This window comes from Mesoplodon mirus (genome assembly GCF_964341445.2).
Source record: "Mesoplodon mirus genome assembly, chromosome: 19".
In the NCBI taxonomy this organism is placed as follows: domain Eukaryota; kingdom Metazoa; phylum Chordata; class Mammalia; order Artiodactyla; family Ziphiidae; genus Mesoplodon; species Mesoplodon mirus.
Genome location: NC_138995.1, coordinates 55,782,760 through 55,808,958, shown reverse-complemented (window position 1 = coordinate 55,808,958; position 26,199 = coordinate 55,782,760). Strand labels below are relative to the sequence as shown.

Here is a 26,199-nt window from a genome sequence, read left to right as displayed (position 1 = left end):
TTCAATCCCTGGTTGGGGAACTAAGATCCCACATGCCACGGGGCAACTAAGCCTGCGTGCCACAACTACTGAGCCCACACGCCACAACTAGAGAAGCCCACGCACCACAACAAGGAGCCCACACGCCACAACTAAGACCCAACGCAGACAAAAATAAAAAGCAAAGTTCAGAACACTGTGCTGGTGAACGCCACCTTTTAGGAAATAAAGGAAGAAAAGAAAAACAAGTGCTCACTGTTAGCACGCAGACTAACACAGAGACGGAGCAGCAAGCGAAGCCACCCAGGCATCAGAGCAGGAAGGCTCCCAGTCGCTTCACTGGGTTTCCTGGCAGCCCCCAAAGCCATGTCCTGGGGTGGGAGCCTCCTTCAGCGGGGGGAGGCTGTGCTTGTCCCCGAGCGCCACATACAGCCCCCAACCGTGTGCAGGGCCACAAGAGAGCACGGTCTCATCCTGGCCCAGACGGTCTCATCCTGGCCCGGGGGGCGACGACAGCAGAGGACAGAGGTAGCTGGCTTGGGGCGGAGTGTCCCCACAGCTTCAGAAGCAACTCAGAAAAATGTACAGGTGAGATGATCGGTATCTAGGATATGTGCTGCAAAATCATGGGGGTGGGGCAGCACGGAGGATAAAGATCGGTCACGTACTGGTCATTACTGAAGCTGCGAAGTGGGTTCATCTGGGTCATTATACTCCCACTGTTGCATATGTCTGGAAATCTCCGTAATAAAGTTAAAGGGCGGTGGGGGGAGCAGCTGCTCAGAGCTGGTGGTCCACACGGGACCCAGAGGCAGCATTTGGGATGGGAGGAAAGTCTGGTTCATGCCTGGGGCTGGAAGCTTGCGTTAGGCCAAGGCCAGCCTTTCACAACAACCTTAATTACAAAGCCGGGCCTGGTGTCAGTGGTGGCGGTCACCCTGGGTGGCTCCCGAGGGCCTGGCCCAGCAGGTACTCAGGGAATATGGCCTGGAGGAAGGAACGCCCGGGGCCAGGGACAGGACAGCTAGATGGAGGGCTGTCAGGGGGAATTTGAGGCACACAATGAGGGGGAGGGAGAGGGACCAAGGGCTCCAGCGCAAGCCTGGTGATGGCGGCATCCCTGAGCTCTGCAGGGAGCCCACTGACAGTGACATTTACTATGCTGTCACCTCGGGCGGCCCCTTCATGTGTCCGAGCTGAAGCCTCACAGTCCTCCAACCTAAGACAAAGAAAAGGAAGTTCAGAGAGGTGGCAACACGTGAGTGACCACGCAGGCCCCGCACCCCACTGGCCCTCCTCCTTCACTGCTGGGCCACTACGGCCTTCAGAGTTGGCCAAAGTCAGCTCCACGGCTACCCACCCGCCAGGAAGAAGCGTCCTTGGATGCCCCCGTCCACAGCAGTTACAACTCCTTAGGCTTGGCTTCTGAGCCCACTGCCCCTAGAGGACCTGTCCCCTTCCAGGCTGGGGGCTCCCCCAGGACCCGGCCGAGATCAGTACACCGCCTGTTCCCTTAGGGTGCTCTGGGGGACAGCGGCTGGGTGCCAGGAGGCCTGGACACAGAATGAGGGCAGTGACAGGGCCCAGACGGCGGGGAGGGGAGCAGCCAGCAGGATTTCTACCTGTGGGGATTCCTAGCCGCTCAGCCTGTTCGGAAAAACCTCTGCCTGGGACTCCTCAGGAAAAGTGAAGGGACACCGGTCAGGAGTTATTCTTCCGAATGACGGATCACTGAGGCTTCCCCACCCCCACCAGCCTTGCAGCAACTCAGAGGGTCCGAGGGAGCGCAGATCACGTCGAGGGTGGAAGCAGTAACTTTCCCAGCAGCGCGTGCCCACCCAGCAGAGACGATGTTGCCAATGGTGATGTCAAGCTCGATCTGTCCCGGAGCCACACCGACGCCAGGGACTAGCTCCTCTGGAAGAGAAGGGGGCTGCCACCCGCCTCCCTCCAACCAGCCTGGTCTACGAGGCTGGGCCTTTGCCTGGGCGGCCCCTCTGCCTGTCCCTGCCAGAGCCGAGGGGGCCGAGGTGATCCCCAGGTGGTGTGCTTCGGTTTGCACCTTCAGAACCACACGCCCAGAGCGGGCTGTGCATAGAACGTGGTGAGGATGCGCAGGGACACTCCAGGCAGCTCCCCCAGGAAGGGGAAGCCCACCACCTCGCAGTCCCTGCCCTTCAGACAGGGGAGCACGTAAGGAGCTCGTGGTGACCGCGGCAAGGGACAGGCTGGGCTCTGGCCCTTTTGGTCTCCATTGTCTGTCCCTGCACTGCAACTGAAACGGCCAATTCCTGCCCCAGGATGAGGCCCCCTGACTCAGCCCTGCAACGGGCTCACCCCATTCTCCCCGGTCACCGCCCCCCCACCAGCCCTAACCTTGTTTGCTCCTGCCTCTAGGTCCGCGACTGCCAATCCCGAGGCTCAGAGAGCTCCCCCTCCCCCAGCTCTCCCTAACCTGTTACTCGGGTAGGTCTCGGCTCAGAGGTCACCTCCTCTGAGAAGCCTTCTCTGGCCCCTTTCTAAAGCAGCATTCCCTCACACCCATTATTCTCCACGACCTCCCTCTGAGTCCTCATGGGACACACCCCAACCTGTACCTGTTTGCTTGCTCACTCTCTGTCCTAGACCAAGGGCTCCCTGAGTCTAGGGACCACTGCAGTGAATGAATGAGATGACTTGCTCTGTGAACCGAACAAAGCCTCCCTTCCCTTCTCCCCAGAGAACCACGTGACAGAGGCAGGAAACCACACCGTGCCCTGGACAGGAGGCCCCTCCGGAGAGGCTGGGATAGCCAGTCCTTTCCTCTCAGGCCCCGTGTCCCTCCCTGGGCCTGCTAAGGGGCCGTGATGCCCACAGCTTCCTGGGTGACAAGAGTGGTCTTCCCTGCCCCCTCCTGGGAGGGAGGCATCATGACTTGGGGAGCCGGTGCCACCACCATGTGCTGCAGGATGGTCAGCTGCAGGGGTCGGGCTGGGCTTACACAACCAGCCAGGAGCTGGGCCCCCAGCCGGGAAGAGGGAGGACCTGCCTACTCCACCGGTCTGCACCCTCACACCTCCATCCGGACCTTCTAAGCTGCCTGGCCCAGCTGAAGATCCTGTTACAGAAACACATGCAGTCAGAAGGTGCCTGCAGCTTTCCAAGTCACATATGACTTACCTGGGCCCACCAGGGAGCCTCACACTCAGTAGGAGTTTGATAAAGCCAACAGTACTCGAGGGTGAGGCAGGGAGTCAAGGCCTCAATCCCTGGGTCCCCAGTTGCACAGGGCGCACTAAGGACCCAAGTGCCAGCTGTGTGACAGGCAACTTTTAGTTCTGAAGTATTACTACTAACAATTGCAAACACATAGCACTTTGCTAGTGTATTACTTCACTTACTGCTTTTTTTAAAATTTATTTTATTTTAATTTAATTTAATTTTGTTTTTTGGGGGGCTGTGTTGGTTCTTTGTTGCTGTGCATGGGCTTTCTCTAGTTGCGGCGAGCTAGGGCTACTCTTTGTTGTGGTGCGCGGCTTCTCAGTGCGGTGGCTTCTCTTGTTGCGGAGCACGGGCTCTAGGCACACGAGCTTCAGTAGTTGTGGCACGCGGGCTCAGTAGTTGTGGCTTGCAGGCTCTAGAGTACAGGCTCAGTAGTTGTGGCTCACAGGCTCTAGAGTGCAGACTCAGTAGTTGTGGTGCACAGGCTTAGTTGCTCCGCGGCATGTGGGATCTTCTGGAAGCAGGGCTCGAACCCGTGTTCCCTGCATTGGCAGGCGGATTCATAACCACTGAACCACCAGGGAAGTCCCCACTCACTGCTTTTTAACAACCCAATGAGGCAGGATTTACTCCCCATGTGAAAAATACACGTGACGCAGGAGAGGTTAAGGAGCCTGCCCGAGGTCACAGGGCCAGTGGGGGAGGAGCTGGCATTCCGGCCTAAGCAGTCTGGCTCCACAGTCTTTGCTCTTAACCAAACCCGACCACCTTTCTGTCCACAGCCACTGTTTGGGGTACGATATCCCTCCCCCACCCTTTCCAGAAGAGGAAACCAACCGAGGCCCAGGGAGGTGGAGGACTTGCCAAGGACAAGCAGCCCGGACAGAGGCGAGTGCAGAGACAGGCCTGGCTGTGGAGTCCAGCTCATCAGGCTCGGGGAGGGGGTGGGACAGTCCGAGGTGTTTGATGTTCTTACGTAAGCCACATACTGGCCCACCGGCCCCACCACGTTCTTCTCTATCCGGGCCCTGGGCTCGTGTCTTCCTACCCCCTTGTGTGGGTCTGTGTCGGCAGCTTGGCTGATTTGTCTCTCTTGACTCCCCTCTGGACCGCGAGCCCATGAGGAGGGGCCACGTTTCCCTTGGCCGTGCTGCATCCCCGGCACAGGTCCAGGCACAGAGCTCAATCCTGGCTGACACCTGAACCACCAAGGAAACGCGTCCAACCCTGGGTGGGTGGAGCCTAACGACACACACCCAACACAAGTGTCCAAGACTGTGCCTCTGACTGAGGGCTTTCTTCTGGCGGGGGGGGGGGGGGGGCGGCGGGTGTGTGGTGTGTGTGTGTGTGTGTGTGTCGGGAGGTCCTCTGCGGCCTCCATGAGCTTCCAGCTGAAGGAGCTTCCCAAAGAGACGTGTACATCTGAGGACACTGGTGGCTTTCTGCCTCGCGGCACAAACCTGCCTTCTCAACACAGAACAGTGCGGCCGGTGCTGGGGGGCGTGGCCTCTGGAGGCAGACTGTGCGTTCGGCGGTGCCTGCTCGGGGCGTCTGCGGAGCCCAGGCCCCCTTCTCTGAGAGCCGTCCCCAAGCCCCCACGAGGGTGAGCCTGGCCCTCTCAGGCCCCATTTGACAGGAAGGATATGGGATCTTTGCTAAGCCTGCATGCACCTCCTGGGCCAGGGACTTGGACTGAGCAGTCCTGTCCTGACGACCAGGACGGCCAGGCTTGTTTGGCTCGTGAGCAGATAGAAAGAGGAACACATCAGCAGTGCCTGTGGCCCAAAGACCTGGAACCAGTTCTGGTTCCCGTCGGCTTTCAGGCACCCACCCCCTCCCCCCGGCCCCGGGAACTGGCAGAGGCCCCTGTGCCCTTCCGATGAACACTCTCGTTTACCTCACATGGCCCCAAGTGGATGATTCTGGCTCTGACAACTTAGACAGATCCTAACCGCTGCAGGAGAAGGCCCTAATCTCTTTACGGTCGAGTCTCCTCTTCTGGAAAATGGAGCCAATGAAACAGACACACACACACACACAGGCTTCTAGAAGCAGTCACTGAGATCACTCGTGTGAAGCGTCTGGCATAAGGCTGGTGCGTAGTTAACCTGTAGTCGCCATCAGCAGTGGCCCACAGCCGGACGCCTCGGCAGCACCGCCGAGAGCGGACGCAGGATGAGAACAGGGCAAACAAAGTACTCAGCTCCACCCGGAGGTGCCCCAAGCATCTGGCTGCAAACCAGCTGCCTCCACCTGTCCCCTGCCTCCTGGCTCGGAAACACTGGTCGAGCCACTCCTGCTTGCCCGAAGACAAATATTTTCCGAGGGCTGGGCACCCAAGGGCGCAGAAGTGAAGCCTTGGGGACAAACGAGGACTGACAAGAGCAGCAGGAGAAAAGGCCTCCAGGGAGCAGCCCAGGCCGGGCCTCTCAGGTGTGGCGCCGGGGGCCACGCGGCTCTGTTCCTTAGTCATCCCGCCTGTGGCGGGAGGCGCTGCTCCCCATCTTGCAGGGGGCCGAGAAGAATCAGGCGCGCGGGAGGGAAAGCTCTCTGCCCAGCTTGCTGCCACTGCGCCGCACAGGGTTGAAGGCGGCAGACTCCTGGGGGACGAGCCGGGAGAGCTGGACTCCACCCTCTGAGACTCACAGTCCCCCCTCATCTGTGAAGTGGGGCGACAATTCCACCTATCCCGTGGGACGGGGTGCGCACAGGACCAGCTGGCGCACGGAGAGCGCTCAGCGCTGCGCCCGGTACACAGCGGGTGCTCTGAGAACAGCAGCCACCACCATCCCAGCTGGTACAGACCTACAGGCCCGAGACGGCCCCTCGCAGCCCCGACTGCTCCTCCGGGACTCCTCGGCTCCTGCCTCGTCCACCCTTTGTAAGGCTTCTCACACCTCCCAGTCCTGCCCTCTTCAAAAGAACACCCACAACAGCTCTAAGTCCCAGAGGGTTGGGCAGGCCTCCCCGCTCCTCAGCGAGGCACTGCTGCCCAGCCCTCCCCGCTGTCTGAGGAGGGAGTAGCTGGGCAGTGGCTCGTCTCTCAGCTGCCGAGGGCAAAGGCCACGGTCCCTCCTTCTGCCACGGGGCCAAGCACGGGTCCAGGCATCTTGTGTGCTCAGCCATCTGCGGAGGTGCCGGACTTTGGTCCAGATGGGCCTGGGGCCCGAGTCTAACTCCAACAAGTACTGGATACTGGACTCCATTTCTCTCTCTTAATCCCACCTGCCTCAAGGGTCAGTGTCTCAGCAGTAACTAAACAGATCCTTCACTGAACAGCTGCTCTGTGCCCCGCCCCAGGCGGTGATACTATGAAAACGGTATCCAAAACAGCTCTGATCCCTGTCTACACGGGGCACCCAGTCCAGTGGGGGAGACAGACCCGTTCCCAGACAGTGATGACCCCGAGGGGGCAGGGCTAGGGTAGGAGAGCCCAGAAGAGCACCTAACCTGGTCAGGGAGGGCTTCCTGGAGGAGGGGCTACCTAACAACGCTGGTCATGTGAGCACAGGGTCTATGAGTCTCATTCACCATTGCACCCTGGAACATAGCTGAACCTGGTACAGGGCAGGTGCTCCACGGGCATCTGATGAAGGAAGGAAAGGGGGGAGGAGACCCAGGGAGGATGAGTAGGAGTTAGCCAGGTGAAGGAGGGAATATCCAATTGAGAGCGTTGGGCACGATCACGTAACACTGCACAGCTCCAACTACAACCAGCAATTCCACTCCAAGGTCTGTACCCTGGCGAAATTCTTGCTCACACCCCAGGTGATGTGTACACAAAAGTTCACAGCTGTACCAGTTTGTAATACTGAAAGCCAGAAACAGCCCAAAGGTCCACCAAAGGCACAACGGGCAATCTAAGACACAGTCACACAATGGAAAACTCTAGAGCATCTACATGGATGGAACTGGGACACTAACTTTGAGAGGAAAGGCAAGCCCCAGGAGTCCACTCACGACACAATGCCATTTTTATCACACTCAAAAACAAGCTAAACCAAACACCATATTTTTCAGCACACATGCATAGGTGATAAAACTTAAAAAAAAAGAAAAGGCATGACATTCACAATATGCATCATAGTAGTCACAGGGCTCTGTGCTGCACCCACCCACCCACCCAGAGACAGGTAAGTTAATGGCAATGCTCTCAGCCATAAATTGGGAGGCTCAGAGGTGTTCATTATACTACACTTGAACTTACGCATATGTTACATATGTAGTTCATATGCCAAGAAAAGAATTTAATAACAATAATTTTAAAAGCAGAGAGAGGGAGGGACTTCCCTGGAGGTCCAGTGGTTAGGACGCCGTGCTTCCAGTGCAGGGGGTATGGGTTCGATCCCTGGTTGGGGGACTAAGATCCCACAAGCTACCTGGCATGGCCAAAAAAAAAAGCAGAAGGAGGGAGAAGAGTGTTGCAGCGGAGGGAACAGCACATGCAAAGGCTCAGAGGAAAGAGAACTGAGGCGCCTCTGGGGAACTGAAGGTCGCTGTCAGGGTCAAATAAGGCAAACGGGCAAGGGACCCAGCATGGGGCTGGGGGCATCAAGGTGCTTGAAAAGGGTTTGCAAGACACTCAGTGGCTCCCTGCTTCCCATCACTGCCACCCACTGAAGTCCTAGGTACCAAGCTCGACAGGCCAAGCTCGGGGAAGGGGACCTCTGAGAAAGCCAGTGCCCGTCAGTGGACAACCAGCCCTGCCAGAACCAGGCCGGCTATTTCAGGCTGCCCGCCTCAGGCTTCCGGGCAGGAGCAACCAGATGGCCAGCTGGACTCGGAGGCACTGGGGAGTTTTAGTTTGGAATTTTAAAATCAAGTAACTGTGAGCTGTTTACCAGTCCAGCAAAGGCTCCAGGGATGGACACTGGGTGCCTGGAACTTCTCACTGCCCAGCCTGCCTTTCCTCCTCTATGAAAGGTAACACCACTTACCCTCACAAGGTCTGTCTGGGAACTAAAGGACGTATCGTTCATTCTTTACCGAACGATCTGGGCTGGGCAGACAACAGAGAACAAAACAGGTCTGGATCCCTGCCCTTGGGGAGTAATTACTAGGAAGGCAAATGATCACACAGATAAAAGTGACAAATTATAAGAAAGAAAACTCTCTTATAGAACAGAGGTGATGATCATTTAGATTGGAGGGAGTAACTGGGCAAGACCTGTAAGAGAGAGGAACGTCCAGGCTAGTAAGAGTCACAAACCCATTCATTCCTTCCAATGTTTTTCGAGTGCCTATTCTGTGCCAGGCGCTGTTCCAGATGCCAGGGCTGCGGCAGTGACCACAGCGCTTGAACGTCCCCTCCAAGTTGCTTACACTGGAGGACGCAGGCATAAGACAGTCAGCAGATGCAAGCAGACAAACAGCAACCACCCAAAAGTCGTGGAGAGTCTCCCAGGCAGAGGCAAGAGCCAGCGCAGAGGCCCGGCATGTGCATGCTGGAGGAGCTGGGGTATAGGTTCCCGGGGACTCGTTAAGACTGCAGCGGAGGCAGACTGGCTGTGCCCAGGGCCCGGGCTGCCCTGGCTTCTTCCACCTTCCGCGAAGAAGCGTAACCTCAGCAAGTGACTGATGGGTACCAAGTCACAAAATGAAGGGCCCCGCCAGCTGCACCAGGTTGCTCGGCCCGGTGCTCAGCAAACGGTGGCTGCAGTTGTGTTTACAGGAGGACCCCTCCGGAACCTGCTGTCCCTCCGCCTGGGCCTGGCCGCCACTAACACGCCTTCCCCTGACACTGCACTGCCCCCAGGGCCAGGGCTGCTTCCTCCTCCTCTGCCCTCTCTGTTGTGGAGAGCCAGAGAAAGAGCAAAGGGGAAAATGATTCTTTTTAAGGAGGCTCCTCCGCCTCCACCTTTGCAGCAAGGCAAATGACAAATGAGGAAAAATACATCTGCATAATGAAATTCCAAACACTCAATATCTGAAATAGACACAGAATGCTTACAAAAAGTCCCAAAACAAAAATGGGCACAGGGCATGAGGAAGCAACTCTGGGAAGTATGTAACTAACATGGTAACAATAAACAGGTTAACTACTAGTTAAGGAATGCTCATTAAACGCTTGCCTGGTGGCGCAGTGTTTGAGAGTCCGCCTGCCGATGCAGGGGACACAGGTTCGTGCCCCGGTCCGGGAAGATCCCACGTGCCGCGGAGCGGCTGGGCCCGTGAGCCATGGCCGCTGAGCCTGCGCGTCTGGAGCCTGTGGTCCGAAACGGGAGAGGCCACAACAGTGAGAGGCCCACATACCGCAAAAAAAAAAAAAAAAAAAAAAAAAAAAAATCCACCTGCCAATGCCAGGGACACGGGTTCGAGCCCTGGTCCAGGAATATCCCATATGCCGCAGAGCAACTAAGCCCGTGCGCCACAACTACTGAAGCTGGTGCACCTAGAGCCCGTGCTCTGCAACAAGAGAAGCCACCACGATTAGAAGCCTGCGCACCGCAACGAAGAGCAGCCCCTGCTCGCCACAACTAGAGAAAGCCTGCACACAGCAACGAAGACCCAACGCAGCCAAAAACTAATTAATTGATTAATTAATGAATTTTTAAAAAGGAATTAAAACAAACCATGTTGGCATCAAGACACCCAAATGCAAGTATTATTCATTTATTCATTCTTTCAAAAAAAAAAAAAATCAAAGAGATACAACCAAGTCCCTCAAGGCTTCCAGTCCTGTGTGGGCACAGACAGTATATGAGACTTCAAAGGTTCCTACCCTCTGACCTGGTAAAACCACCTTCTAAGAATTTCTTCTGAGAAAGCTACCCATGAGGAACAGAAAGATTTATGGACAAGGCTGAACGTCACTGCATTATTCATGCAGCTGAAAACTGGAAAGGACCTAAATGCTCAGCAACGCGGAAATGGCTGGAACAAATGACAACGGCCTGACGACGACAATGGATTTTAATCATGCTTTGTAAAAAATGGAAAAATTAAGCAAAAATGCAGGACATTGAACTGTATACACAGGCTCCACCCAGTTTTATTTTTATGCATCTGTGGCAGTGTATGGAGCCAAAGAAAAGAGATGGGAAGGAAGTGCTCTGGCATTTCACACTGACGACATTTATGCACATGTGATGCATGTCGTTTCCGATAAGAGTCTTGCATCTAGAATATATATAGAACTCTCACAGCTCAACCAGAAGACAAATGATCCAATTTTAAAACGGGCAAAGGATCTGAATAGACATTTCTCTCAAGGAGATATACAAGTGCCCAAGAAGCGCGTGCAAAGATGCTCCATATGATCGGCTGTCAGGGAAATGCAGATCAAAACCACAATGAGACACCACTTCATACCCTCTGGGGTGGCTAACAACACATGGCGTGGAGGCAGCGGAAGCCTCGTTCAATGGAGGGAGTGACCAGTGGGGCGGTTGCTTGGGAAAACGGTCTGGCAGTTGCTCAAATGGTTAGAGAATGGGCATCACCAGATGCCCGAGCAATTTCACTCCTAGAAACATGAAAGTGTGCGGCCACGCAAAAACCTGAACGTGAATATCCACAACAGCATTATTCATGACAGCCAGAAAGTGGAAACAACCCAAATGGACATCGATGGATGAAGAGAGTGGTATATCCATACAACAGAAACATTCTTCAGCAGTAACAAGGAATGAACTACAGACACATGCACAACGTGGGTGAGGGCTTCCCTGGTGGCGCAGTGGTTGAGAGTCCGCCTGCCGATGCAGGGGACGCGGGTTCGTGCCCCGGTTTGGGAAGATCCCACGTGCCGCGGAGCGGCTGGGCCCATGAGCCATGGCCGCTGAGCCTGCGCGTCCGGAGCCTGTGCTCCGCAACGGGAGAGGCCACAGCAGTGAGAGGCCCGCGTACCGCAAAAACAAAAACAAAAACAACGTGGGCGAACTCTGTAAACACGGTGCTCCGTGAAAGAAGACAGACACAAAAAGCCACGTATTGCATGACTGCATTTATAGTAAATGTCCAGAAGCTAATGAGACAGAAAGCGGATCAGCAGTGGCCTGAGGGGGTGGGGGAGGGGCGCTGGCATTGCCGGCTGAGGGGTACAGGGTTTTTTGGGGGGCAATGAAAATGTTCTAAAATTGACTGTGATGACAGATGTACAATTCTGTGAAAAACTGAACTGTTCCCTTTACACTGGTGAAATGTACGTGAATTACATCTCAATAGAGCTTTTAAAAAAATTCCAGATGGTAAGATTAAGAAGTGATTTTCATTTTCTTCTTTAGACTTTCCATCTTTTTTTTTTTTTTTTTACAGTGAACATACTTTACTTTTCAAGTCAGAAAAGAATCGAAGTAGTATGAGCTTCCAGGGTGACTGCATGCCCTTCTCCCCCAGCTCCCCTCACCAGCTCCCGGAAGGGGACGAGGAGAAAACTGAGCCACAGCCAGCACAAGCTTGCTCAGCTGCACAGTGGGCTGGAGATGCAATCTCCATTTCCCCAGGGCCCATACCCCTTCTATTAATAATAACGTCACACAGCAAGTCGGGGCGGGGAACCCAGGTTCGCAACAAGGCAGGTCTCTTCACTTGCCCACACCTAGGACGTGTCACTCCGTGGCCGAGAGCGGCAGGCCACCCCTCTCCAGCCTGCTGCCTTACGTATAAAACAAGGAGGTCATCCTTCCACACCTGATCACCCGGATGCTGGGAACAGGGAAGGGGCCTGTGCCGCCCGGGATTCTCGCAGCTGGGGGGTCAGTGAGCACGGGCGTTTCGACCCAACAGCTGGTGGAGGCACAGTAAGCCAGGTGGCCCTGCCTCCCCCACTGCGCTCACCGGCCTGGGAGGTCTTCCCCCAGGACCAGACAGGGTCAGGCTGCTGTCAGGCGTGGGAGCTCTAAGCAGGGCTCCACAGAGGGCTCTGTCTCTGGGCTCTGCCAGTACCCACACCCCAACTCTATCCTAGTGGAACAACGCTCACTGAGCACCTGCTCTGCACCTGGAGCTGCGCTGGGGACACAGCAGTGACCAAGACAGCCCAGCCCTGCCCTCCTGGGGCTCAAAGTCCAGTGGGAAGACAGAGATAGGGCAGGGAAGCCTAGGGAAGCTCAGCACTGCAGATCCCGAGGGCTGAGCCCAGGCCCAGCGGGAAGAAGACACCCCCCCCGAGCCCCACCCCCCGAGGAATACAGCACTTTCTAGTCACTGTGATCAAAGTAGGGAGAGCTGGGTCAGGAAGCAAAGATCCCAAGGAGCGAAGGGGATTACAGGACAAGCAGAGATGGAGGAACAGGAGAGAGGATGGAGGCCTGAGCTAGGGGGCTGGGGGCTGGACACCACTGACGTCCTCCACCTCCTCCTGTGACACACCTCGTTGCTGGTGGGGCAGGAAATCAGGTCACCTGCCACAAAGGTAGAAAGGCACACCAAGTTACCAAAACCTGGGCTCTCTTGCCCTACCGCAAGCCCCCATGAGGAGGAGGAGGTCCTGGCACTCAGTTCCCTAAACGGTGGGGGTGACCTATGGACAGAGACAGGGAAACACACACAGTGGGAAAAGACCTCAGACACCACCTTGCTGCACAGAAAGGGCAGTGCCTTGGCCTACAACCTACAGCAAGTCCACAGCAAAATTGGGTCTGCAACCCCAGACCTGCACTCCCGCACTCCACTGGGCTGCCTAGCTTGGGGGTCTGGCAGATCTGGCAGGGGCACTCGGTACCCTCCTCCTCTCTTCATACTTCCTTTCCCGGCCCTGGGCTACGTGAGGGCGGGGCCCATCTACTACCTGAGGCCCAGCATCCCACTGCGCTTCCTTCTCCACCTACCATACAAGCTCCTGCTCGGAGCCAGGTTCAGGGCCACATGCTGTGGGCACCAGGGGATACAGTGGCACCAAACCAAACCCACCCCTGCCTTCACGATGTTTACAGTCAAGCGGGCAAGAGAGAATATCCACAGGCCTGCAGATAAACAGATCATTGACACCTCATGGCGGGAACCGATTTAGTGCGCCAGGAAAGAAGGGTTTGCTGGTACCTGAAGGACAAGCCAGAGCCATGACAGCAAGGCAGGCCTTCCAGGACAGGATGTGGGGAGCTCCCCGCATGCAGGAACTGAAAAGAAGCCACCGCACTTGAACCCAGAGAGGACACGGGGAAGGGAGAGCCCAGTCGTGGTCGGCGACAGTGGCGGGGACCGGCCTCCTAAGCTGTTTTAGGGATTCTGCATGGGGGGTGAAAGGTGGTGGGGGGGAAGTGGGCCATTAGCGTGACTGGAAGCTGGGGAGTAACAAGGTCCGCTTTTTCGGGAATGGAGGAGGGGCACGAGAGGGCAGGGAGAGCAGTCAGGACTCCTCCACCTGCTCACAGCAGAGCGAGGTGGAGGCAAGGAATGAATGAATGAATGAATGCATGCATGGAAGCATGAACAAGTGATCCAACGAACATCTTCCTCGGCCCCTGCTCTCTTTCAGGCCCCAAGGCGCCTGGCCTGGGGCACTCGTTAGCAGACCCACTTTGCTCAGAGTCCCTGTGGTGCCTGGGTGTGTTCAGTGGTTTGCCTCCTCCAGGGAGCCAGACGGACAAGATGTCGTCCCTCGCGGTGCTGCTGGGTCCAGTGGGGGGAGATGGACCCAAACAAATAACAGCAGCGTGAGGAGGTGTCACAGGGACCTGGAAGAGCAGAGCAGCGCTCTGTGTGGGGCCGACCCGCGCGCCAGTGCAGGAAGGCTGAGCGCAGGGAACCAGGAGCTTGGGTCAGGACGGAGGAGGACAGACACCAGCTTGGGAAGGGCTCCCACCAGGCTCAGGGGCGTGGTCTCTACCCTGTGGTGACGAAGGAGCCCTCGGAGGCTTTTCGGGAGCAGAAGATGAGCCCTGTGCCTTCTGGTTCAAACACGGCTCCTCTTCTTACTATCTGTGTGGCCTCAGCACCGGTGAGCCTCAGCTTTCCCTTCTGGCTGCTGTGAGGAGCTTAGATCACCACCATCATCATCGCCATCCCAAAGCATGACCCTCCGCAGGGTCACTTCCCTGGCGTTTGCTTTCATCTTCTGGCAGTCCCACCCTTCCTCCCTCCCACCAGCCCTGTTGCTCTGAGGAACCCAGTGAGTTCAGCTGGGAAGGTGCTTTGCTTTGCACAAAGGGGAGGGCTGCCCAGAACACGAGCGGCTCTCCCACCACACTGCTGATGGCAGCTGGCAGGAGACTAAGGCTGTGGAGAGACGGAGGGGTGGGCGTGAAGGTGGCACACGAGTCCGACCCCAATGGGTTCCAAGAGGGGCCCGCCCACCCGACCAGGGAGGACATCCCAGCTGGGATCCAACAAGGCCTCCGCAGAATCAGACCACAGGGCTCCCACCCCAGGCTTCCGCTGGAAAGGGAGAGGGTGTCAGGCAAGTGACATGAGCCGAACGGCTGCCAGCAGACACTTCCAAGCTGCCACCCCCACCTTGAGGCAACGGCTCCACAGCAGTTGCAGAAAATAAGGCAGGGGGTGAGAATAACTTTACAGAGTGCCCACTGTGTACCTCCATCCACCGCCAATCCATCAACGTGAGGGCCTGCGGAGCGCCAGGCACGATGAGAAGTTCTGGGGACCCAGAGGGGAGACAAACCAAGATGGGCTCTGCCTTCGTGGAACTGCCTTCTCAACGGGGGGGAAACAACCAAAGCGTGATGGCTGTCGATCATTCCTGCGGCCACCTGGCCTCGGAACCGCCTTCCTGGAACACGGGACCCCCTCCATCTCTCCCACACCAACTGAACACGCCAGACCCCAGCCTCCTGTTGCAGCTCTAGCCTGGAAAGCCCCCCCGCAGAGGGGGCTGCCCTAACACGAGCAGCACCGGGGCCAGGGTGGGCAGTGACGGTGGCAGCCGGGAAGCGGTGACGTCCAGGACCCAGGGCATTCTCACCAGATCTGCTGGAGTTGCAGTGTGCTCCTGGCTGCAAAGGCCCCGGGCCTGGCTCCTCCCAGAGAGCCAGAAGCCTTTGAAAGAGACTCCTCGTCTGCCAAAATAGCTTCACGAATGAGCACATTGTGACGCAGGGAGGTTTGGGGACATGCCTGGATTCCTGCAGCTGCATTCACACCAGGCAGAGTGCTCGCCTATGCCATCCAGCCCAGGGTCACGGGACGGTCAGCCTGCTCTCAGAGAGGAGGGAGCCCGGGCAGGCTCACGAGGGACACGACCCCACTCAACTCTAACAAGCCCTTACTGAGTGGCTGCAGTAGCTGGTTACTGGTCCAGTCACTTCCCAAGTTCTGAATAATCTAATCCTCAATCCCCATACAAATGGGGATACTGAGGCAGAGAAGCTGGGCGACCACCTCAGGGCAGAGCTGGACTGGCACCAGCACGCTCCAAAGCCCGAGCCCTAGGCTGCCTCTCCTGTAACTACCGTTTCACAGATACGGGAATGAGGTCCACTGGGGGCTCCATGGTCTCCTACTGGAAACTCTAGGACCACATATTCTAGAATTCAGAATTTCCTGGCTTTTAGAAAGGTGATAGGATGCCTACTATTGAAATATTACGTAAGATCCCCAGCAGGGCCTGGGTCAGATCTTAGAGCTTTCTGGATCCGGGAAGTGGGGGACCTAAGGGGATTTTACAGGTGAAGCCAGTTGCTGAGGTCACACGGGGGAGGTAGTGTGAGCACCCAAGTGCACAGTGGCCCCACTGCCCACCACCTCACCCAAGGGCAGGATGAACTAACCGGGGTGGGGGGCGGGCGGGGCTGGAGCTCAGAGACCCAAGGAGAGAACGGATGGGGGAAACTGTCACCTTGGAAGTGTTAGGGAGAACACTGCAATGGCAAAACCTTCTGGGGGAGGGGGAGGTTCAGATAAATCTGGTGAATAAATCAAGAAGTCAAATGTCAGCTACTAGGGGCTTCCCTGGTGGCGCCGTGGTTAAGAATCCACCTGCCAATGCAGGGGACACGGGTTCGAGCCCCGGTCCGGGAAGACCCCACATGCCGCGGAGCAATGAAGCCCACACACCACAACTACTGAGCCTGCGCTCTAGAGCCCACGACTCACAACTACTGAAGCCCGCGTGCCTAGAGCGCGTGCTCTGCAACACAAGAAACCACCGCAATGAGAAGCCCATGCACCGCAACTAAGAGTAGCCCCGTTCACCGCAAGTAGAGAAAGCCCGCGCACAGCAACAATGACCCAACGCAGCCAAAAATAAATAAATAAATTAATTAATTAATTTAATCTATTTAAAAAAAAAAAAAAGTCAGCTACTGGCCAGTGCAGGGCCACATGGAGCCAAGAGCCTACAGGCTCGTGGCCCATGGCTACCTCCCTGGTCCCCAGCCTCGGTCTCACCCTCTTCACGCCACACTCCCAGAAGGTTCTGTTAAAAACAGTAGGCATGGGCCTCCCTGGTGGCGCAGTGGTTGGGAGTCCGCCTGCCAATGCAGGGGATACGGGTTCGTGCCCCGGTCCAGGAAGATCCCTCATGCCGCGGAGCGGCTGGGCCCGTGAGCCATGGCCGCTGAGCCTGCGCGTCCGGAGCCTGTGCTCCGCAACGGGAGAGGCCACAACAGTGAGAGGCCCGCGTACCGCAAAAAAAAAAAAAAACCAACAGTAGGCATGCCCCTTCTGCTGGCTCTCCGCCATCCTCAGGCTAACACAGCCTACAAGGCCCCACCTGGGTGGTGCCCCCCAGCCTTCTCCAATCTCACCTCCGACCCTCCTGCCGCCAACCCCAGACTTCCGACTCCAGTAAGATAGGCTTTTTTCTCTTCCAGATGCTCCTCACTGGCTCTCTCTGTCTCCAGCCCTTTGCACATACTTCCACTGCTCCTCAAGTGGCTAACTCCAGTGATTTCTTCTGGTCTGAGATGGCCCTTCCTCCAAGAAGCCACCTTTGCCCTGCCCGTCAGCCCTCAGCTCTTCCCAGTCAGGGTCCTGGGCACCCCGGTTTGATTAGAACTGTTTACTGTGTGTCTCCCTCACTCAACTGTGACCTCCATGGAGGCGGGGCCGGGCCTGTCTTCTTCCCGGACCCCTAACACTGGCATTCACTAAATGAGAGGCTGCTCACACATTTGGCCGGGATGTACTGAGCGCCTACCATGTACCGACACTGGGTAGCACACGAGGAACTTGGGCCAAGGGTCAGAATAAGGACCCGATGCTGAGGACAGGGAAGCTGCGCGAACCTCCCAGGACTCCCAAGCTGTCCAAGAACCACGGCGAGCCCCTCCTGAGTGCCAGCCAGCTGGGCCCTTCACTCAGTCTGCTTCTCATCCCTCCACTACCCGGCGAGGCTGGAATCATCATCTCCGTCTTACAAAGGGTTATGGGTTCAAGATGAAGAAACTATACAGCATGCAGAACTGGATGCAGCAACTTGCCGAAGCTCACACAGCCGGGACACAGGGACGAAGAGCGCAGGCCCTGCAGCCAGACTGCCTGGGTTTGAATCCCAGCTCCCCGCTGCCTGGCTTTGTGACGACCTCAGGCAAGTGACCTCGCCTCTCTGCGCTTCTATTTCCTCATCTACAAACCGGAAAGAATAGCACCTACCTCCTGGGCGGCTGGGAGATGTAACAGAGATACAGACTCAACCCAGCAATGGGCACGTGGGAGCAGTGAGCGGTGACTGCTAGGGTCACCCGGAGAGCAGGGACTTCGGCCTGGGCCCCTCTATGCTCGACCGCAGCAGGCTGCCCACCCAAATCACATTTCTGCAGTTCCCACAAGTCCGACACTTCAATTCGCTCTAAAACAAGTCTATGAGGCCAACCCCAGCCAACCCCCGAACTGAGGTCTGGAAGGCAGCCCTGGGACTGAGTGCTGAGTGGATGAGCTGAATCAGGGGCCCTCAGCAGAAGGACAGCCAAACCTGGCCGTCTGGGGAGCTTTCTAGAAACACAGATTCCTGGCCTCCATTCCCAGAAGCTGCCTCAGTCACGGCCAGCCCAGCCCGGAGCGTCTGGCTCCATGCTTCTTAATACGTTTGCAGCCAAACGCCTGTGAGAGACAGGAGACGCCTGCCTCCCAGAAACATGCGCTCACACCGCCGACGACCCCCCGGATGACCGTGTGCCGAGCGCCCGAGGTGAGGGGACCCCATGGGGCCCAAGAGCTCCTCCTCGGGGCGCTGAGGGAGAGCCCCGTCCGGGCACAGGCCAATCAAGTCCTCCCAGAAGCTTTCTCCCAAATGCCGCGGCGGCACATGACATCCGACGGAAAGCCTCACTCTCCTGCCACTCATCGGCCCGTCTGGCGCCCCGAGCCCTCCTGGGCGCCAGGCAGAGGTCACAGAGGTGACTCCCGTGGTCTTCGCCCTTGAAGTGGGAAACACGATGAGAACACAAATAAAGTGCAGTGGGTGGAAGGAAGGAGGGTGGCCCACCTGAGCCCCAGGGCGCGGAGGGCCCGGCCTGGCGAAGCAGGCGCTCCTCACACAGGCCTGTCCACACAGTCGGGTCCCCACGGGGCAGAGGGCCGGGGAGCCGGGCCATTCTACAGAGGGGACCGGGGCTCAGGGGGCAGCTGTAACTTGTGGACAGTCATGGCCAGCGTCTGAGAGGCTGCAGCTAATGTTTTGAGTCTCGACTCTTGGTGCCCTTGCTGCTTCTCAGGCTGGGGGAGGGCTGAGACAGGCTGATCGAGTTTCAGTTCAGAGAGACCGGGCAACTTGCCCAGAGTCACCCAGCTTGTAACGGACAGGATCATCCCTGTCAGGGATGTCGGGGCACTCGTCTCGGAGGAGTAGGCCTCTGAAGGACAGACAGCAGGGTTCTGACGAGGGAAACGCTGGGGGAGACAGCACTGCACCGAGGGCGCGGGGGGTGGGGGGGAGGCTGGCAACGACCGGAATAACGAGGGGGACACCACCGAATGCTTGCTGTGGACGCCGTTATCTCACTTAATCCTCACCACCCTAAGAGGAGGTAGTAATGTCAGCTGTATTTTATAGAGAGAAAAACCACAGACAGAGAGAACAACTGCCCAAAGTCACCCGGCAGAGTCCACGTGCCAACACTGGCAGTAGGAGGTGAGGTTGGGCCCACATGGAAATCTGGGCGAAAGCATCAAAGCCGCCCCCCAAGACCCCACACCCTCCGCCCCAGCAAGACCGCCCACCACTTAGGCTAAAACGAGCCATTAACTAGTAAGAGAGCCTCTTCCCACCACTGACAGGTACCTTCTCACCAGTCCAACCAGTTTCAAGGACTAAATTTGCAGCATGGGTTTCAACGAGAACAAACAGTAAGGCATTTATTTCCATCCTCTCCGATCGCCATTTAAGAACTTCATGGCCTGTGTACACAGAGCTGGTTCACTTTGTTATAAAGCAGAAACTAACACACCACTGTAAAGCAATTATACTCCGATAAAGATGTTAAAAAAAAAAAATTCATGGCCACTGTCCCCACCACCTCTCCCCCCTCCCCCCGCAGCCTCGAAGCTTGGGCGGCTAGAGGTGGGCACGTTCCGGCCCCCTGCACCTTGCAGACACCTCCACTCACAGGAGGAACTTCCTGGTGGGCACAACTCCCCTACCCCCACTCCAGGACAGACTCCGCAGGCTGGAGGTCAGGGAGCGGGGAATGAGTCATGGGCAGGACTGGAGGGAGGGGAGACAGCCTCCCAGACCGCCGGGAGGCCGGTGTCATGTGCTCTCCGATGCCTGCCTTGCAAACCCCATGTCTCCTCCCCACACGGCGTTCAGCTGGGACTGGGGAGACAGCTGAGCCTCAGGTCATTCTTGCAGTTTGGTCTGAAGAGTTCCTGGTACACAACCGGCCCTGGTCCTCAGAGGAGCTGGGAACACAGGGCCTGCCGCCAGGGGACTGGGGGGCGGGAGCGTGCACCAGGCCAGCCCCTCCTCCACTGGCATCCACTTCCACCCCCCCAGGGAGAGTGGAGCGCACCCGTGCCCAGCCTGGCAGTACTGAGGCAGCCTCCTCCCCAGCTTCACGTCCCTTCCACTCGCAACCGGCTTGCCACAGAGACCCTGCCCCACCAGGTCCATGCCCTCCATTCAGATATCCTGGGTGGTCAGCAGGGCAGGGATCACAATTTCACAGATGAGGAAACAAACAAGCTCAGCAAGAATAAGTGCCTTGCTGGAGCCACAGCATGCTGCGGCCAGGGCTGGCCTGGAAGCGCACCCTGGCTAGATGGACCCCAAGTATGGCCTGGCCTCACCCCTTCCAAAACGGTTGCACACATGCCCCTGGCGCTCATTCAACCATGATAACTGTTGTGTCTTTCGAGGGGCTGAGCAGAAACGAGGACAGTGTCTGTCCCCCCACTCCAGCAGGTGAGAGAGACCACCAAAACGAAAGACCTGTGCGGTGACAGCAGATGGCCTTCAGTGCACCGAGAAAATAAGCAGGCCCCTGGCACTGGGGGCAGGCGGGGACACCAGGTGACATGGCAGCCAGGGAAGGCCCTTCTGAGTGCTGGGCCAGGTTGAGCCTCTGCAGGCCTGAGACCCTCCTGCACCATCTCCCTCCTTCAGATGTCTGGTCTCCAGGAATCCCCCAACACGTGACCTCTGACAGGGCCTGATGGGGCTCTTGCCGTAGGCAGACACCCCCAGAGGCTCCCACCCAGCTGGGCCACCACCTAGTCTCAGTCCCAGCCCTCCTCCACCCCAGTCAGAGGCTGTGTCAGGGCCTAGCTGAGCTCTCCTCCCAGGGCAAGGCCCTGCTGAAAGGGCGCCCTGTGCTGGGGCCCCACTTCCTCTAGTGGCTGCTTGCTCCCAGCTCCCAGATCCCAGCTCCTGCACCTCCTGGCTCAGGCCAGTTCTCCAACTCTGCGATGGAGAACAGCTTCTGAAGGCCCTCTCTTCCAACTCAGATCCGCCAACTCCTCCCTCACCCTTGGCTTTGGGGTCGTGTCACCACAGCAGGCCCCAGAACGACTCCTTCCTCACGCTTCCCACTAGGGCCACAGCTCAAATGACACCCCCTGTGCTTTCCCACAGTTTACAGACCAACTCCCAACAAATCTCCTGCCCCTCCTCCAAGTCTGGCCGGCTCCTCCCTGAAGCCCCCAGCCAAGATCCTTGGCTCTCTCAGCTAGGCAGTCCCTTGGCCCGACTTGCCACGGCCTGGGGGGCGAGCCTCCACCTCCCTCAGTCTCAGGCCAGCCCACCCCTCCACTGTCCTCCTCAGGCACTGCCAGGCCCGCCAAATCCCATCATCCAAACTCACCAACTTCACCAACGACCCCTCCTCTGCCTGGGGCCCAAGATCACCCAACTCCTTCCCTGTCAGGTCGATTGCAACCCCTCTCCGCGGCCCAGACGGACCAACTCTCCCAGCCGAAAATATGGATCCATTTCTCACGTCATCACCTCTCCACCTCAAACGCACCGACTCCTCCAGAGTGTGAGTCCACAGCCGTCCTGGCCGTCCCTCCCTAAACTCCCAGGAATGAGAGACTCCCCCAGCCCGTGAGCTATCACCACCTCCACCCCTTACCGGGGGGGGGGGGGGGGGGGGCAGACCCGTCAGCGACCATCCTCATCCTCTCAACCCCTCCCAGCCAGACGCCAACTGACCCTCTTTCTCGACATTCTTCCCACCCTCCCGGGCCCCCCCCACCCCCGCAAACTCCTTCACTGCATCTCCACAACTGCCCACAAGAGAAAAAAAAAAAACGACGACAACAAAAACAAAACCGGACTGAATCTGCCTGGATAACAGCAGCTGCTATTTATGTGGCAGGAACTTACAAGGACGGTCTTATTTAATCCTCACAACTACTCCACAGTAGAAATTAGCACCTCCATTTGCAGAGAAAGAAACAGGAGGCTCAGAGAGGAAAAATGGCTTCTCCAAAGCCCAACAGCTGGTAACACACAGCTGTTCCTCTTCTGGGAACCTGCAGACCAGAAACTTTCCCCCACTCCCAACCCCTCCCCGCGCCAGAATCTCCAACTACGCTAAAGCCCACAAACGGAACATCTTCCCTTCCCCTTGCCCCGAGCCCACAAATGGACCACCATTCTGGCCCTCTCCTGGAAGCCTGTGAAGCAGAAACATCCAGGCCCCAGCTCCGTGAACCAACTCCTCTAGGCTGGCCCCTAAAATGATCAGTAGCACCTAACATCTCCCCTAAAATGACCAACAATACCTGCAACTTTATGAAGGCTCATCCTGGCCAATCACTTTCCACACACAGTCTTATTCAGTCCTCTCTGAGACCCTGTGACATGGTATTCGCACCCACGTACAAATGGGAAACTGAGGCTCCGAGGAGTCAGGTACCCAGCCTGAGGTCATGCTTTGGGTAAATGGGAGTCAGGAGTGAACTGGAGCACCGGCTCATCACCATCCTCCTCTGCCTCTCCAGGTCTTTCCCGCTTCCTGCTGAGCTCCCTGGACTGGATATCATGCTGTAGCCGAGGCCCATTCCAACTCTTCCCTTCCTCAGCCCCAGTCCCCCAAGCCCTCCAACCCAAAAGTGCCCACCTATTCCCGGGGCCAAGAGCCCAGGGACTGGGCTGGCTCCCAAGGCCAAGAATTTTAAATTAACCACCGTCTCTTTAACAATAAATGGCCAAGATGGCATTTATGGTGGTTCCCCGTGTGTTCAGCTTCCAGTTCCCACGTCTCCCACTCTCACATCAAAGCCACCAATTCCTCCACTGCCCACAGACTAGCAACAGTTCCTCCTCTCTCCCCAGGGCCAACAGACCAACTTCTGTAGAGCCGGGGCCAGGCTGAACCCTCTCTTCGCGGGCTCCATCCCAGCAAGACTGCCAGACCTGGCCAGGACTCAACACTGCCAATCCACCCCTGAAGCAACTTTCCACCTTCCCAGCCCTATGGATCAAACACACTCTTCCAACTGCCCTTTTCAGTTTCAGCACTGAGCCGACCTTCTCCAGAGGACACACAGCCCATGGACTTGCTCTCTCTCCCCACACCTCAAGCAACCAAACTTCTTCAATGCTCTCACCTTCAACTGACTGGCAACTCCAATTCCCCAATGCTTCCTCAGGGGGAAAAAAAAAAACACCCTCCTAGAGCCAGGCTCCAAAGTTTCTCTGCTCCTGAATGACTGACAATGCTTTGCTTCCCTTTTTTTTTGCGGGGGGGGGGGGAGAGGAAAAGGAGGCACGCAGCGACTTTTCTTCTTAATGCCAAGACTGAATATCTCCTCTGTCTTACCGACCACCAACTCTGCTACTTTTCTGGCAAGTTTGTTTACTTTGACTCCCTTTTCCCAACCCCAGGATCTACTGACTGGTCTAGAGCCATAATCCAGGTTTATTCCTCTTCCTTCTTTCACCCAAGGAAGTGAACCACATGACCATCCCTTGCCCCGAGGCTTGCAGACTAGCAACTTAACCTTTCCGTCCCCAAGGGCCCATCAAACTCCTCCAACTGCCCTTTCAGCGCCAATGCTGACCCACTCTTCCTCCCCTGACTGCTCTATCCTTCTCTGGGAAACTATAAACTCAAAGACTACCGCACTCCTAATCTCCCAAGCCACCAAACTTTCTTTGATTGTTCACCGTTTCAATTCCTAAAAAGATCACCTTCAGCGTCCCTTGGGGCGGGGGGAGTAGCATAAACCAGCTACTTTTCACCTTCCCAACCCAACAGCCACCTCCTCTCTAACACTCTCCAGCTCTAAACTGACGACTGTCTCCTTAAATCATCATTAGGTGCAACTTATTGAGCTCCACCTCTGTGCTGGGGTCTGCACTGACTCCCAGGTCCCCCACAAGCCCGCCTCCACGCTCCAGCCGTAGCTACCGTGTCTCCAGGGGTCTTTGGGTTCCACAGCTCCGGACACGATATCTTCGTCGGACGGGAACGTGACGCGCTTGGCCGCAGCCTTGAGGCGCCCGTCGGCCGGGGGCGATGCGGGACTGGGAGACGGGGCCTCGGCGGGGGCCTCTTCGGCTTCGCCGTCCGCGCCCGGCCCGGGCGGCGCCTCCTGCGGCGGGACCTCCATCGCCGCCGCCGCCTCCTCACGGGGGCCCTGGGGACATGCCCCGGGCCCCGGACTTGTCTCTCCGGGCCCTCCCGCCGTCCCGGGGCATGGGCTCAGCCACTGCTTCAGGCGCCGCCTCCGTTCGCTCTCCTGGTCGTCGTAGTCGTCGCCGCCGGGTGCTCGAGCGCGCCTCCCCCGAGCCCCGTGCGCGCCTGCTCGTTCGCAGCCGCACTTTCGTTAAGGGCCGGTGAGCCCGCCGAGTACCCAGAAAAGCAGAAAAGCAATTTAAGTTATTTGCAGGTAGAGTTGTCTCGTGCGTTGTTAAAGGGGGCAAACAAAAGGCAAAAAGAGCCACAGGAAAAAGAAACGTGAGCAGTGAATCTGCAGAGCCGGAACTGCAGACTATGAGGGGCGGGGCGAGGTGGACGCCGTCTCCCAGAGCAGCGCGCAAGCGCGAACCTGAGCCGCCCCCACCCCGCCTCCCCGCTTTAATCTAGATAACTAATGTTTAGGCTCTCACACATTCGTCACGAGCTCAGGCACGGAGAAAGGAATGGAGTTGATAGAAATAAAAATATCTGCTTGCTGGGGCTAGGCCAACTGGTAAGGAGAGAAGTAAAGAGATGGAGAACTTGAAAGGGAAGGCGACAGAAGCTATGTTGAATATATGAGTACAGGTGATGGATGCGGACAGAGGGACCATCTGCCTGCAGACGAAGCCAGTCCCCACTTGCTGGTTAGTCTCTAGCCTTCCATTTGCAATAACCCTCTGTATTTGGATAGCGTTGTATAAAATACAATTTAAATTTTAAAATTGAAATAGGAGCCCATAAGGAATATTATAGCCCTGGAAGAAATGCCAAAAGCAAGGGACCAATCTGCCAACCAAAATACCGGGCGATGGACCAGGTAGATCACGGAGCCAGTAGCGAACTAGCACGAACTCAAGCCACGCCCCCACAAGGGTTCGATTCAGTCGCTTAGTATTCGCATCCGCACTTTCTCCACGCTATCCCAGCCCAACAGGCAACTCGGGGAAGGAGGAGCTAAAACCAAAAAAGGATACATGGGGAGGAGCAGGCGACATCGTTGCTTAGGCAACTCGAAGCTAGGCCCAGGAGTCGCCAAAGGTAACTCTGTGAATGGACATATGGGAGCTGAGGCTCTCCACATGCTTCATTCAACTTCACTGGCCACCGCACTTTGACGACTGAGGAACAAAGCAAATCTCATCTATATTTAATGGAATCTTCACTTACCTTCTTAAATAGATGGGACTACAAAGGGGGCAGAAATTACTTTTTAAAAGTAAGTCTGGGCTTCCTTGGTGGCGCAGTGGTTGAGAGTCCGCCTGCCGATGCAGGGGACACGGGTTCGTGCCCCGGTCCGGGAGGATCCCACATGCTGCGGAGCGGCTAGGCCCGTGAGCCATGGCCGCTGAGCCTGCGCGTCCGGAGCCTGTGCTCCGCAGCGGGAGAGGCCACAGCAGTGAGAGGCCCACGTACCGCAAAAAAAGAAAAAAAGTAAATCTGCTGCGGGAATTCCCTGGCGATCCAGTGGTTAGGACTCGGCGCTTCCACTGCAGGGGGCAAGGGTTTGATCTCTGGTCCGGAATCTAAGATCCCGCATGCCGCCCGCGGCGGCCAAATAAATAAATAAATAAAAACAAATCTGCTGAAAAACTACTAGTAATGGGGCTAAGTAAAGCGAGTGATACGGACGGCCACGCTACACAGCTGGGGTGAAATGGAGAAAGGGCAAAGTTTCACCCTAACCCTTAATCCTCTGCCTTTTCCCAGTGGTGCCGCCACACAGGGTTAGACGGGTCCCAACCAGTCCCCGGATGGGCGGGGAAGCGAATCTACCCACCCAGAGGCCAGGCAATAGGAGGAGCCCTCGCGCGTAACCACGTGACCCAATGCGAGCCGCGCAACTCGCTACGGACATCCTAGACCACCCGAAAAAGAAACGAAGTCCAAATCTCCCAAGTCTGGCATCTAGGTCGCTCCAGCGTTCCCAGAGACTAGCGGGAGGTCCAATCACCACACCTTTATCGGAGCTCCTCCCACTCCCTTGACGTGTCCTCCCCTTCCTGGCCCAGCTCCATGGGATTCAGCCCGTGGATAGCCACCCTTCTACTCCCTA

The 26,199-nt window shown here is 56.9% G+C and overlaps 1 protein-coding gene across 2 annotated transcripts in view; it reads right to left on the bottom strand.

Annotated features, from left to right (window-relative positions):
• The window catches only part of PPP1R37 (protein phosphatase 1 regulatory subunit 37), a 44,429-nt gene extending 18,271 nt beyond the window's left edge, over nt 1-26,158 (bottom strand). For both annotated transcript variants that reach the window (XM_082605672.1, XM_082605673.1), the window contains exon 1: nt 23,874-26,158. In XM_082605672.1, the coding sequence (XP_082461798.1) occupies nt 23,874-24,075 (202 nt within the window). In that variant the 5' untranslated portion in view covers nt 24,076-26,158. The remainder of the gene's footprint in view (nt 1-23,873) is intronic.
• Between the last annotated feature and the right edge of the window lie 41 nt (nt 26,159-26,199).